The 15,160-nt window shown below is 36.8% G+C and overlaps 2 protein-coding genes and 1 non-coding gene across 4 annotated transcripts; 2 read left to right on the forward strand and 1 right to left on the reverse strand.

Moving 5' to 3' along the window:
* The first annotated feature begins 241 nt into the window (after positions 1–241).
* Positions 242–4,670, forward strand: card19 (caspase recruitment domain family, member 19). Of its 2 annotated transcripts, XM_054617625.1 has the most exons (6): positions 242–302; positions 633–772; positions 1,585–1,741; positions 1,889–1,951; positions 2,192–2,257; positions 2,422–4,670. In XM_054617625.1, the coding sequence occupies exons 1-6, from the start codon at positions 296–298 to the stop codon at positions 2,529–2,531; spliced, it is 543 nt and encodes a 180-aa protein (XP_054473600.1). In that variant the 5' UTR covers positions 242–295; the 3' UTR covers positions 2,532–4,670. The 2 variants fall into 2 exon arrangements, with proteins under 2 accessions (XP_054473600.1, XP_054473599.1); XM_054617624.1 differs by lacking the exon at positions 242–302 and having other exon boundaries at positions 608–772.
* Positions 3,739–3,866, forward strand: LOC129106513 (U6atac minor spliceosomal RNA). The gene has a single exon (XR_008531848.1). It is a non-coding gene; the product is annotated as a U6atac minor spliceosomal RNA (small nuclear RNA).
* Positions 4,671–4,712: 42 nt separating the features above from the next.
* ninj1 (ninjurin 1) lies at positions 4,713–10,201 on the reverse strand. The gene is made up of 3 exons (XM_054617626.1): positions 9,863–10,201; positions 6,849–7,080; positions 4,713–5,679 (listed from the first exon to the last, which is right to left on the reverse strand). Exons 1-3 carry the CDS (start codon positions 9,917–9,919, stop codon positions 5,537–5,539), a joined length of 432 nt encoding a protein of 143 aa, XP_054473601.1. The 5' UTR covers positions 9,920–10,201; the 3' UTR covers positions 4,713–5,536.
* Between the last annotated feature and the right edge of the window lie 4,959 nt (positions 10,202–15,160).

Genomic DNA, 15,160 nt, shown 5'->3' on the forward strand with positions numbered 1-15,160 from the left:
GTATTTAAAACGTACCCATTTAAATTGATACATTAAAATTATATTATAATATATTTGCACCTAGATGTATGTTTTATTCAAAATACATACCAGTATATCTGTATAAAACATAGTTTTTATTGGTCAATAATGAAATGAATGCATAACTATAGCATGGCCTAGTTTAGTTATTGCAATATTAATTTTCACTTCCGGTATAAATCTTCACTTTTGAAAGACGTTTACGTAAGCCACGCCCTGCCTGCGAGGTGACGTCAGAGGGCGTGTCCAAACGAAGGACAGAAGGGATTCCACAATGGGAGGTTTGTGTCTTTCTTGAACGAAAACTAGCGCTTTATCTTACTATGTAGTTAACACCTCTATTCCGCGTTAGTGTCGTGCACATCAACATTACCACAGCGTTAACGACTTTAACGGAAGCCTCGCTTGGTCAATGACAATGTAACGTCTCAGTCTCAGTCCTGTTTCTGAAAAGTTTCTTAACAACACAATTGCCATAAGAAAGAGCCAAAACAGACTCCCCCCTCCTCCAAAAGAAAAGCCTAGCCTGTTGTCAGTGAATGGACGGGTCTTGCTGATGTTTTAAGTGTTTTAACGCTATTTTAAAATGGTGTCTCTGTTAACGTGGACAGACAGCTTTCATGATCAGCTGACAGAGGACAGCGCCTTCCTCAGAGCCGACCTGAGACTGGACACGGAGCTGGTGGACAAAGTCATCCTGCAGCTGAACAGAATCTACCCGCAGATCCTGTCAGACAAGGAGGCCACAAAAGTGAGTCCTCATGCAAAGCACCTCACTGTCTTGGTCACATGCAGGCAGTGGTGGACGAGATGAAGTCAAAGTAGTATATATAGTATAGTAGTAGTACTCAGTTTGAGTAAAAGTTCCGCACTAAAAACATACAGCAAAGTGTAATGCAAAATATTATAAACGCATTCATTATGAGGAGGAATGACCCCTGTCAATGTGATACCATAGTATTTTACTTTCCTATTATTACCGGTGTATCAACTTGTAAGCAACATTTATTGTTGTAGCTGAATGTGATGTTATTAAAATATATATTGCATCATATTCCATACATATTTCTATGCAAAAATAAGGTAACTATAGCTGTAAGATAAATGTAATGGACTAAGAAATACATTTTTTCCCCCTGAAATGGAGTAACATCATTATTTGAATAAGATAAAAAATGCTGCAGGAATGTGCAAATACCTTACAATTGTACTTCAACAAAACATATATAAAATAACTTGAGCAAATCTACTAAGTTATGTTGTATCATTGCATGTATAAGTATTTATTCTCAAGCATCTGATTCATGTTACTAATACATTCAGGTCCATGGGTCTCCTGGCCTGAACAGAGACTGTGGTTAAAAACTTTACCAAGAAATCATGTCTCAGATTAACAAATGTCATGACAGCATGTAAACACGATGAAACAGCACTTTGATGGGAATAAATGAAAACATTTCAGTGGAAATGCTTCATGCTGGCATAAGCAAGTTGTGTAAGCAAGACATTTCACATCATCATATCTATGTTAGTCATATTTGAACTGTTGTTTTTGTCATCCAGTTCAGAAACTTGGATGTGCCCACAAGTGTTCGACTCAGTGAGCTCCTGGCTCACCTGCAGGGGAGAGGAGAGGAGGCATGCAGGGAGTTTTACAGAGCTCTTCACTTGCATGTAGAGGAGGTTTACTACAGCTTGCCCACACGGCTCCGCCTCAGAGGTTCGTCTCAAAAAACGGCTTCTCTGTATCATGTGTGATATCACATAATTATTTGGATATTACAGAAGGGATTGAACATTTTTTGTTGTGTATTCTAGTATATTTACATTTTATTCAGCACACTTAAACAATCCGTCCTACCTTCAGATTCCTTAGACCCACTGGCATATCCACGTGTCTGCAAACAGAGATATGTTCTGAACGACAGAGGTAAGGTGTTTATTTAAAACAATGTATGACAATATATGTGAACATTCAAACCGTAGAACTGCAACATCACAAAATAGTAGATGATTTAGCGATGCTTTAAAAAAAAAAAATCAGCAAATAAGGAATATTCAGTGTGATTAAAACCTGTTCCAGGCTAGACGTGTGTTAGGTGGTTATTCAGCACTGACACACAACAGGCAGTTAATTACATTTATGTTGATATGCCTTTATTTTTCCCAGGTCCCGTCTTCTTTCTGGGCTGTTTCAGTGTTACAGTGGGAATGGCTCTACTTTATTACTACAGTGGTAAGGATTATTTCCGTTGTTTAACGTCACCTGACATTGCAAGTCAGATATTGTCTGGCTAGCAGATATATTAACTTTAGTGTATACATACATACATTTTGAAAATATAACTCCACTTGATGCTGTTATTTTGGTGATACAAAGATGATGTCTTTGTTCTGTAGAGGCTAAAGTGGCTGGAGGAAGCCGGGCCCTCGGGATGGCTGCTCTGGGTTTGAAGAAAAAAGCCCAGGAGGTTCTCATATGGTACACTGAAGAAACACTCATGAAGTAAGGGGCTGACTCCTTCACAACCAGGTGCTTCAGCAGTACTGCTCTGATGAATGCCAATTGTACCAAAGCACAGCACACTATATATTTTCAGGAGTTGAATTCTAATTTTGTACACAGTCGAACTGTATATAGTATTTTTGCGTGTGATCTAAATTTCTCAATTTAGAGAAATTTACATATGGGGTAAATTCAGATCTGCATTTGGCACTTTGCTATTATTTCCTCATGTGTTGATATCTATTTAAGTGGATTAAAGGAGCTGAATGAATTCAAGGGATGAACTCAGCGAAAGCAAAAACAAGCAGATTAAGCAAGTTGTTCTCACAGCAGTCTTCAAATGTGAGATAAATTAGCTGTTACAAACCAATTGAAAAAAGAAATATTGACTGTCTAGTGATAAAATAGGGCATTTTAAATAACTTTATATTAACAATGCAGGTACATTCTTGACCATAAAGGTTCCATTTTCAGGACCTCAAAAAGGATAGCCTCCATCTCATCACTACATTTGTCCTGTTCATATTAATTATCCTTGAATGAAGAAAGCAACAACCTGCATTGTGTGAGCTGAGTAATTTAATTTATTTTGGTAACGAAGAATTCTACTTCCTTCTCTGCTCAGTTACCACTGATGTCAAGCATACTAAAATACATTTTCTCTCCAAATTGAGTCAGAAACAAAGATTTCTGTGAACTGGTACCGTCCATAGATGTATAAAGAGAAGGTCATGTCATGAGCTCTTGTTAGTACTTAGCCGCCCTCTTGTGGCCAAAAGTGAAATAACTTCTTCACCAAACTGCACAAATGTGTTGGTTTCATAGGGGATTCTCGAAATCCTGCTTCTCACGTGTAAACAAAAACAAAAGATTAGTCATGTGAAGAGCAGCCAGGGGACAGAAAACGAGCTGTGTCCATATAATAATACTTTTGACGAGATTTGCAGTCAAGTGATTGCTTCTACCAATGATATCCCGCTCTACCAGCGCGGTGCATTGTGGGTAGAGTAACGACTCAAACAAAATATACAAATGTCATATAAAGATTTGTTATAATGAATCGTTACCACAGACCAACTTGTTTCAAAAGAAACATTCAACAGCTGTGTTTAATATATGTAATTATTACTACAACCCAGAAATGACACCATAAGTCAAACCAACCTGGGTAACTCATCGTATATATACTTGACAGACTGCCTTTATTTAGCGTGTTGTATGAAAGGAGAGAAGGTTAGCACTCCCCTTGACAAGGATGGAATTGGCCCTCGTGGCCATCAACACACATACGGTTAAGGCACTGCCACCTACTTCGTGGCATCTATAACCATATTTTTTTCAATCGTACATCTTTGACTTTTGCTAAACAATGTCTTACTATCTCTGAAGATCGTGTTTCCTGTAATGACCACGTCTCCTGCTCTCCCAATGCCTTCAAAACCGGAAGCATGTTGAGTGTTTTCCCATGTCCTTGTTCCCGCTGGGTCGGGCAGGATGACGACTTTGTTTCCTTTTGGACCGTATGATTTAGCCCACTGCTGAACATCGGGGTATTACATAAACATTTACGCCTCATTTATCTAAATGTTTCTAAAACACTTCATCTTTTTTCTTAGTCTTCTTTCTGAGCTTTTTGCCGATTGTTTATTAGTACGTTTCTGATAAGCCTTTTTTAAAATACAAAGTCTGGCAGAAAATGAATTTACCTCAAACAGGCAGATACAACTTGATGGTATTTCTCAGAATGTTTAAACAGTTTCTTTTAACTAAATAACATATAGAAGGGTCTCTGAACATACAGTTATTGTTATGATGGTGCTTTGTTAAACTGTATTTCTGTGTGGGTTTTTTTATGGTTCAATCCAAGAAACGCCTCAAAACATTTATTCAACTTGCATGGCCTTGTTATTATTCTTTTACTCAACAATTTGAAATTTTATAAGGAAATACTGATAATTGATTTCTGATGCTTGTCAATGAATGTCTCCGCATCGAGTCCAGTGCCTGACAGTTTGTCACATTCTGTGTGTGGTGTAAAAATGCCTTAAATCTAGAAGTGCCAGAAGTGCCATCATTTGTAGAACTGATATTTTTCTCTTTGTACAATACAAAAAATGCATGATCTGAATAAAATAAAGACAATGAACACATCTTATTACTTTTATAGTTTTATTTATAAATGGCATTTAAAATATTCACAGTGTATAGCACAAGTTCATGGAGTAAAAAGCTTTGAAAATATTTGGTCCTTAAAAAAAAAGATGAAAACAAATCGTTACAGTAACCACATACACTATATACCTCAATGCACAAACACTGGAAGACATAAGCTAATATATACAGGTTACTCCGTTTATACATTACACACACAGACTTTGCATATCACTTTAAAAAAAAAAAAAGCATGTAAGGTCCACTTCATTAATTGGTTATCGTTTTTAACAGTGTAAACAATTTAAATATTTGCCCCCACAATAAAGCTATTCTATCACCTAATGCCATCTGAGCAGCAGTATGCTCAGATGGCTCCAGGTGCTCGTATTATTAAGAATGTCATTTGGATTATGCTGTGGTGGTTACGGTTTTTACTTTTTTATAAAAATGAAGGCATACATTAGGTTAAGACTGACAGATACCGACACATTTCAGAATAACAGTAGAATATCTTTTTCTCAGGAAACATCAGTAAACTGCTCCTGATATGTTTGTTTGATAAATAAAGGCAATCATTTATTTGCATCAGTAACCTGAGCATGATAAGAGGTAACAAACTGGTGAATCAACACATGAAATAAAAACTGACCGTACATTTGTCTATAGCCATGGTTAGTGACGTCACCTGATCCTGAACGTATGTCGGGCCTCCTCAACCCTGGGAGGTTGAATTACATAAAGACAAGTGCGCCTGTAATGCCATTTGGCTGGGAAATCGATATCCTGTTCATTTGCATAAATAATGAGGTCCATCTTTACTAAGTTGATCAGCAGGTGAGTGATGTAAAAGGGTGATCAAGAACTTGGTTTAGGTCGCTGGACTCCAAAAGCTGTGATGAAGACGTTGACCACGACTATGATAAAGACGAAGGCCGTGGCGGCGTTCTCCATGACGTTCAGCTTGTAGTGCATGCTGGTGTCATTCAGGTTCCACTTAACTGGCAAAACAGAAATAAAGAATGAAGGCATTATTGAGGTTTGCTTAGTCAGTAGGAGTGCCTTCCTTACCACCAAAAGGGGGCAGCACAAGTTTTTCTGTCAGATTAGCCGTGAAGTAATCATTTCTGAGCAGACATAAATGAACAGCCTCTGACAGCGCTGCCCTCAGGTGATAATTAGCTTTTCCCTCAGTTAGCATAACATGCCTGGCTGGTTAGAAAAGGGAAAATGTTTTAAGACAGAGCTAGATCTGTAGTTTTTACTGGCCATCTTTGTTTTGGCAAATCTCCAATCACATTACATATGTTCCCCCCAAGGTTAAGGAAGCACTTTAAAATTAGAAACAGCTGACAGCAGAGGCGTTTCTTCCTGCCGTGGCTCTCTAAACTCAGCTCTCTGTCACAACATTAGTCTCTGTTAGGATGAGATAAGAATACAAGGGAGGAGGGAGCGCACCGATGTATGGGAATACAAACTTGTGCTCCTAAGTTTATGAGCCCAAAGAAGCTTCATTTTTATTCATTTTTAGATTTTATGCTTGTGAAATAAAGTGAATAAATGATTTCAAGGCCTTTGGTTGTTGATAACCCTTCGTAAACACGTGAAAACAACTCAACACAGCATGAGGAAGTTTATACATTTCTCAAGTTTGTAAATTAGTAGAAAAGATTTGTGGTTCAAGAGGAAACTGCTGCAATTTCAGCATAAACAATCTCAACAGTGAGGTAACACAAAGCCTGAGAACAAAATAGAAGAACTGCTTTGGGGAACATATGAATACCAATTAAAAAAAATTTGTCACTCCCCATAATAGGCGTGACACAGAAGTTACACATGTGCACACATTATTAGAAGTCTTGGCCCCGCTTTTGGCTCTAACAGCAGGCCAAAAGGTTACACATGGAACTTAATGTTGCTGTGTACATGTGTAATTTCAGGGTCACAAGAAGCGTGGGAGTTTTGGATACTGAGTTTCACACACAGCTGTCTCCTTTGAATCTGAACTTTGAATTCAAATAGGCTTCACACAATATTGCAGTAGAAAACACCTACAGATTTTGTGTGCAGCAGAAACAAAACATAACAATACATCATTTTTTGGAGGGGAATCGCCGTAAATCTTCTCATTTGTGAATGCTAACGTTTGTCGAATGGATTCCACACTTACCTATGAAGATGAGCAGAACTCCCACTACGATTTGTAGGATGAGGGAGATGCTAATAAGAGTAATAAGAGGCACATAGAAGGTGAACTCTGGTCCTTGCTCCAGTACAGCCTTCAGCTGTGAGGCGTTGGCCATCAGGAGAGCCACATCCAGCATGCTCTCTGCTGCACTCTTCTTATTGGCATAATGGTTCATGTTCAGAGGCCCCGTCCTCTGGGGGCCTTGCAGCAGGACCTGAACACAAAAACAAAACCCTGACATCAGTACGACACAGAGAATGACACATGAGTAACGGGTAGAAATGTGATACCTAAAAAGGTCGGTCGGGTATGTCTCTTATATTTATTTTATTAATGGGTAAATTATGGTAATGTCTTTAATGGTTTTGTGATGAAGTGTCTCAGGTATCTTTTAAACTCAACAGCACTCATTTAACTAAATACACGTGAAAAATAGAGGGGCACTAAATATAAGAGCAGATCTCCGCCAAGAGCATGCCTTATGCCGCATGTGCACAGATTGTAAAGCCCTCTGAGGCAAATTTGTAATTTGTGATTCTGGGCTATACAAAATAAACTGAATTGAATTGAATTATGCTCCAGCATGGGCTCTTCTTTGGCCCATGCTTGAACTCTTTTGCAGAGGTAGTGAAACCTCTCCGTCAGTGTACTGAGGTCATAGTAACCAAAAGTATGACCATTTTTACTTTCACACCCATAACGCTCACACTGTAAAAGCACCTAATTTCTTATCTTGAAACTTGTGTAAACGTGGTGTTTTAAATGTTACATTAACATAGAGAAAATGAAAGCACTGTGAATGACTGGAAAGTATGATTTCCCCTTCTCAGGAACTATATAGCTGTTTTTTTTTTTGGGGGGGGATTATTTTTCACCCTCTAAAAAAATCCCACTTGTCATTTCAAATTACAGAAGTGCGTCAGCAGCACAAACAGGAACTTTTCCATCAAAACGAACAGTCCAACATGTGATTTTTGCAATCATAGTATTTCTGTTTGCTATGAAAGATATTAATGGAAGTGAAATTGTTCAGTTGATTAATTCAAACTGGATGACCCATTGCTTGGAAGGTCCCTGAGTTGGTTCCAGTCCAAAGGTCAAACATAACCCAGGCCACTTCCTTGGTTACAGGCTGACCAGGTCACACATCTGAAACCCGAGAGCTGCCTCCACCCAAATGTATTAGATAAGGTGAGTGATAACACTCATGAACGTGTTGCTAAAAACCAAACATACAGTGAGCACATGTGAAGCATGCCCTTATAACAATAATCAAGCTTACAGACAATAATATTACAAAATATGCTATATTATTTTTTTAAATAAATAAAACAAAACATGCAATAAGTAGTGATGTGGAAAGACAAAGGAAGCAAAAATTCCTGTGCCTTTATAACTCAAGTGGACTGACTACTTAATCCAGGAAGAGGAGGTTGAGGAATCTGTTTCCTTCCTTTTTGTTGAACCACAAAGAAATACATTTTGTTTGCTGACAGGTGAAATGAGTCTGTGGTAAATGGCTAATTTAAAAACACTTGTACTCTTAAATATTACATCACAGGACACCAGGGTTATTGCTGAGACCTCTGTTTCTCTTCATATGAGTTTAGGTCAGGGTTTCATCTGGGTGGAGTTTGTTTAGAGAAACCAACAGCACCGCCCTTGTGCCCACGTTGGCAACTTCAGACGCTGAGGTTGAACTCAAAGCGTTCCTGTTTCTCCACGTCTGAAAACCTGCCAAGCCAAAGAGGAAAACGGTGCTATTGTGGTAAACCAGCAGAGAACTGCTGTCGCTCACAAAATCATCTGTTACGGCTTCGTTTTCTTCTTTTTTTGTAAATGCCTTCTACCCACATATGGCTCCCTCTGCATCCCAAGGAGTGGTGATCTCTTTGAATTTCCTTTTCCAACGTCTCTATTGATTTGTTCCTGATGTGATTTCCGGGATCCCACAGATATTTTAGTGATATTGACTTCAACAAGTAAACTTGACTTGATGTCTTGTAGATTAAATGTAAATTTCCCCGCTGCGGGACTAATAAAGGATTATCTTATTTTATTACCTGGGATGCTTGCTGCCCAGAAGAAGTTACTGGGAATGTTTAAAATATTGCTACAGCTATTCCAAAATGCAAATATTCATTTAAGCAATGAAGGTTATAGGATCTCTAAAACAAGTAGGCCTGAAAAAAGTGATTATTTTTCTAAGTATCTACAATTATTATGGGTTAATCTATATTGGTTAGTCCAATAAAAGAAAGAAAAAAAGCCTATCACAAGTTCCCAGTAAGATATTCATTTAATAATTTAATAATATAACTAAGAGTTAAAAGAGAGAATTAGTTAAAAACAAAAAAATATTTCAATAAAAAGACTTCAACAATTAAACACAAATTAAAGTATTAGTTGTTTAATTATGTTTCACTTAAGTAAACCTGCAGTTAATCCCCAGTGACACAATTTAAAACACCTTCCCATTTAAAGTTTTGTTAAAATTAACACAAAATGTGCTTTGTTATACTGTACCACATTCATAGATTATTCATTATGGTTATTATCAGCTATAACAAATAGCAGGTGTTTTTTGGGGGAACACTTGGTGAGGCTTTACTGATACTAACACAAAGACGTATTGTTGGGAGGATTTTGAGCTTGTAGTTTCATTCCTGAATGAGATCACGTTACAAAAAGCGCAGTTTAATCCCTTAAAAGTCAAATCAGACCCTTGAATCTACACCCACGTCTTCTGTTGTTTGGTCCATTATTAAGTGTAAACTGAGCCCCAGTAGATAGCATCAGATAAACAGACGACAGAAACACAAGTTGCACTGTAAACCAGTGAAACCAGATGTCTCAAAACGTCCCTAGTTAATGTTTGTGAGGAGCTTTAGCCCCACGGACCGGGTATTAGTTAACGGGGTATTAGTAGCTCTACGTCGGTCTGCTGAACTAGAATAATGCCCTTTGTAACGGGCACCGGTGGTATCTTCACTTACCTCCACCCCTCCGTTTCGGTCATTGTGACTGTTCATTTCCAAGTTTTCCGCAGCCATCCTGTCAATAACAGCGTGTTATATCTCCAGTAGGTTTGTATATAGTGTGAGTTTTAAAAGAGTCGGTGGTCCAGCCGAGCGGGCACTGTGTAAAAAAAAAAAAAAGACAGAAGAAGAAGAAGAAGAAAAAAAAAAAAGAAAAAAAGCTCCAGCTACCGCCCCTCCAACTACAGGGAGAACCGTCCTGAAAACAACGTGGGCTGTTAGGAGAAGTTTGATCAAGGGATGCTATCCACAGGGTTATTAATACCTACAGCGGCACTGAAGCCCTGATGTAATGTAAGAGATAAGCAGGGTTTTCACACCGACTGTAGGCTGTTAGTCATTGTCAGACTGTGAAGTGAAAATAACTCTTTACTGCCACCCTGCGTTTCAGCGCGGTACTGCAGGCTAGAAACTCAACTCTTTCCAAGTGGCCAACATGGTACAGTGAGTCATGATTTGATTAAACCCAAATTTGTTCAACGATATTCACCATGTGATTATACCATCTACTGAAATAATTCAATTCAATTCAATTCAATTCAGTTTATTTTGTATAGCCCAGAATCACAAATTACAAATTTGCCTCAGAGGGCTTTACAATCTGTGCACATGCGACATCCTCTGTCCTTCCCTCACATCGGCACAGGAAAAACTCCCCTAAAAAAACCCTTTAACAGGGAGAAAAAAGGAAGAAACCTATGGGAGAACGACAGAGGAGGGATCCTTCTCCCAGGATGGACAGAATGCAATAGATGTCATGTGTACAGAATGAGCAGCATAATAATAAAGGTGTTGCAACTAGATTTTGTCTCAGAACCGTCTACAAGACCTCAAATGTGTTTTAAGTTTATGCTTTGGTAGTGCATATTACAATTGTACCAGAGTTCATTTTATTTCTGTATCTGTATGATGAATGGTAATGGTACTATATGGATGTTACTATAATCATAGTATCAGGTCCCCCTTGTGTGAGGAAATGACACTCAGGATGGCCAGTCAACAATAATGGTTTCACATTGTAATCCAGCCCCCCCACAGCCTGACCGCACCCACCAACTGGTTCCTTTTATTTCCTCTGTTTCCTTAGTGATCTGGGCATGTTTATCTCTCAAGGTTGAATCTTTAATGTTTAAAACTGCCCCCTTAGGTTCATCCTTGTGGGGAGAAAAAAAGGATGCGTTTGAGGCCCTAAGTTTTGACCCCATTCAGGTCTTGTTTCTCTCACTTTAAGTTTTATGATTCTGTGGTATAAAATAACCCAATAAAAGTTAAAGAGAAGAAAAAGATGAATGTCTCAAGCTGAAAACAAGCAGAGAATGACCTACTATAAAAAAAATCATAGTATACCATGTCATAAAAAAGTAAAGAAAAATGTCCTTTGTCTATGCCATAAAAAAACGTCATAGATATATCACAGTATAGTATTCCATACACATTTCATAGAAAATGTCATAATAAAGGGTATGATATAAAAGTCATAAAAATGTAATAGTAATGTATACCATAAAATTGTTATAAAATTATCATAGTATTACATGCTATGAAAAAAATGTCTTTGTAAAATAATGTCATAAATTTAAAAAAAAGTCATAGTATGCCTTCAAAATGTTATTTAAAGAAAAGTAATCCTCATAGTATTATATGTCATAAAGAAGTCATAAAAAAGTAATTGTATTGTATTCTATAAAAAAGTATCGTTAAAAATGCCGTAGTATAGTATGCCATTGACATTTCATAGAGAATGTGTCACGTAAGATATCATACAAAATGTTATAGTTTAGTCCGTCATAAAAAGTCTTATATACTGTAAAAATGTCATACAAATGTCAACAAAACTTTTCAGAGTATAGTATGTTATGAATTAGTTAAAAAAAAGTATTATTATTATTATGTATGCTGTGAGAAAGAGTCGTAAAAGATGTCAGATCAGTTAGCTGAGGGTGATAAAAGACTAGTCTGAAGACTGTGGGTTCACTTCTAATGTAGTGATTGTGGTAAATGTAAGGTTCAAAATGAATAAGTTAAATACATAAAGAGAATAACTCTGTGTGCATGGCATTGGGGACGTGATCGGTTGTCTGGAATGCGGCAATACTGGGTTCGGGTCATCACTGTTGTGAGGACACCATTGTCTAGAGCACCGCTGTGAAGGCAGACAAGGGAGTATGCGACTGTGTCAGAGAGATACAACTCAGGTGTTATGTAACAGAAAGACACAAAATGCAGTCTAGACATGTGGCCCAATGGCCCCATATGACCCCTCTGCGTCAGTTCATACAGAAGAAGAAGGAGAAGAAGACCTGGATGAAGAGAGAGGAGAAACTTTGTCGTCCTCAGTTTTAGTCCGGAAACACTGAACTCATCTGGGGAGAAAAGGAGGAAACATTTTGCATCATTTGCATCACATTAAAATTTGCATCACATTAAAATACATCAGTGCCTACTACTACTAGACAAACTATAGCTGCTTCATGGACTGCTTGTACAACGACAACAGCTACTGCAACAACTGCAACAACAACGTGTTTTCTCAAAGTTTTGATGACTTGCTATAGGAGCACATTTTTTATGGCATACTATATTATGAAATTTTCATTACTTAAATTAATGACTATATTTCTATGATTTTTTTTAGACATACATAACAATTGTATACCATACTACAGTATGACATTTTTCATAACATTTATTGACCTACTATTTTACCTACTATAAAATGATGGCATACTATAATATGACATTTTTATGAAATACTATACCATGATGTTTTTATGAGATTTTTATAACTCGCTATACACTGATATTCTTACCTTTTTATGATTATACCATATTGTGATATCTTTATGGTATGGTATATTATGACATTTTATATATTTTTTTTACTTTTTTACTACATACTGTATACTTTTTTATGTGAAAAAACTATATGAGATTTCTTTTGCATACTATACTAAGATACTATCTTACTAAGATAAGATATTTTTAACAACATTCTTTATGACATTCTTTATTCTTAATGCCATTTTTTATCACAAACTATACTATGACAATTTTTTTACTATATTTTGTTTCATTACATTTTAATGACCTACTATGCCTTTGATGCCTTTTTTTAAGGCATTCTATAATATTTAATTTTTTCATTACATAATATACTATGAGATTTTTATGATATATTTTATGACATACTATACTATAATGTTTACTAGACATTTGTTATGGCATAATATACCATTAAGTGTTTCTTTTACTTTTTAATGACACTCTATACTTTGACATATTTCATTAAAACAAATGTATGGCATACATACTATGACATTCTTATGACTTTTTATGACATAAGATACTATATAATTATTATGACTTTTCTTATGACACACTATACTATAATTTTTTTATTAAATACTATACTTTTACGTTCATTATGACACTATATTATAATGTTTTTATGATTTTTTTTATTGCATAGTATACCCTGATATTCTTATTACTTTGTGACATACCATACTATGACATTTTCATGGCATAGTATACTGTGCCTTTTTTCATGAATAACTATGCTTTAATATTTTTATGACATATTTAAGGTATACTATACAATTATATTTTGAATGACTTTTTTTTACATACTGTACTATCATATTTTTATATATCATTTTTATTTGTGTATGATATACAAAAATAAAAATAAATGTCATAGTGACATTCTTAAGACATTTTTTATGATATAGTATTCTATGATGTTTTTAAAGACATATTTTATGGCATACCATACTATGACATTTTTTTAAAACTCTTTTTTAAGACACACTATACTTTGACATGTTTCATGACATACTATACTTTGACACTTGTATGTATGGCCTACAAACTAATGAGTCTTTTTAATTAAATACTATACTATGACTTTTTTATGACATTTTTATAGCATTTTATACTATGACCTTTGCTATGACATTTTTTATGTAATACTAGAATATGACAGTTTTTTTAAGACATAGTATACTATGACATGACATGTTTAATGACTTACTATACCATGAATTGTCATGGCATGCTATGTTATGACATTTTTCTTACATTCTTTACAACATATGACAATGATATTATGCTTTTCTAATGACATTTTTATGGCATACTATATTATGATGTTTTTATGACACAATTAACTTTGTATTACATTCTTTATGACACATGACAACTATATTATGATGTATTTATGACAGTTTTACTCTTTTATTCCATTGTTTTCCCTTTTTTTAAGAGACAATACAATGACATTCTTATAACTTTTATATCACATACCATAAAATGACGTTTTTATGGCATTTCATATTCTTAATAACTTTCTACTGAATGAGTCGTATTCATGATCTTACCTGCACAGCCTCCTTGTGAATGAGTATGCTATACAATAATGATGAGGTCCAGTTCGTGTAATCCGTAGCCCATAGATCCTATCAGCGTCCCCTTTTTTTCATCTTACCATTGGAGGCTTAGCGCGTCACCGTGGGGGCGGACTGCAGTGTGGTCCACACCATAGACATCACACAGCCTGTGTCACGGGAGGCTGAGGGTTCCGCCTAAAAACGTGTCGAGTTATTGGATACGTGTTGTTGCCAGGGGCGTGCATTATAAGCTGAAATATTCTTGTTTCTCCAAAAACCTGAAAGAGATGAAATATAGGAAGAAAACAGTCGTATCAGCTGGACGGAAGATGCGCTGAGAGCTGCCTGGCTCAACCTGAGGGGAAACTGTGCCGCAGTGAGCATTATCTGATCACAGCCTCTGTCCATCCTGCACTCTCCAGGACAGCAGAGGAAACAAGGACGCAAAGGATAGTTAAATGCAGAGAAAGCTGAGGCGCCACTTCTCGGAACTTATTCCCATTTTTTCACGCGGATCACACGCTATGTATTTGCAATAAAACTGGGTCTTTACAGGGGATGACAGCAGCTGCGCACTCGATCGTCCCATGTTGTGTCTTTGGAGGGATTAGTAAGCGGCGGCACAGCCTCAACATCCTGGCCTGTCCACTGTAGGCCAGCAATCTGTCTGCGAAACAACATTACATATTGTTATAGTCTGCACCGGAGAGGGGACCATATGCAATGTGGAGGAGAACTGTTGTCATGAGCTCATAGGATGAACAGGCAATGACATCAGGCTTAACTTAAATCGGCTCTGTGCTGTATTGCAGCAAGGTTGGACCGGGGCGTGAGGTGGAGGCAAGGAGCAATGCGCGCATCCTCCCGA

Source organism: Anoplopoma fimbria, chromosome 17 (assembly GCF_027596085.1).
Source record: "Anoplopoma fimbria isolate UVic2021 breed Golden Eagle Sablefish chromosome 17, Afim_UVic_2022, whole genome shotgun sequence".
In the NCBI taxonomy this organism is placed as follows: Eukaryota; Metazoa; Chordata; class Actinopteri; order Perciformes; family Anoplopomatidae; genus Anoplopoma; species Anoplopoma fimbria.

Bases quoted from the DNA above. Each gene is read 5' to 3' on its own strand.
- card19 (XM_054617624.1), top strand. From the start codon at position 608: ATGGTGTCTCTGTTAACGTGGACAGACAGCTTTCATGATCAGCTGACA. The intron at 773-1,584 runs GTGAGTCCTCAT...TTTGTCATCCAG, and splicing joins CAGACAAGGAGGCCACAAAA to TTCAGAAACTTGGATGTGCC. The intron at 1,742-1,888 runs GTTCGTCTCAAA...TCCTACCTTCAG, and splicing joins CACACGGCTCCGCCTCAGAG to ATTCCTTAGACCCACTGGCA.
- ninj1 (XM_054617626.1), bottom strand. From the start codon at position 9,919: ATGGCTGCGGAAAACTTGGAAATGAACAGTCACAATGACCGAAACGGA. The intron at 7,081-9,862 runs GTAAGTGAAGAT...TTTTGTGTTCAG, and splicing joins ACCGAAACGGAGGGGTGGAG to GTCCTGCTGCAAGGCCCCCA. The intron at 5,680-6,848 runs GTAAGTGTGGAA...CTGTTTTGCCAG, and splicing joins AGTTCTGCTCATCTTCATAG to TTAAGTGGAACCTGAATGAC.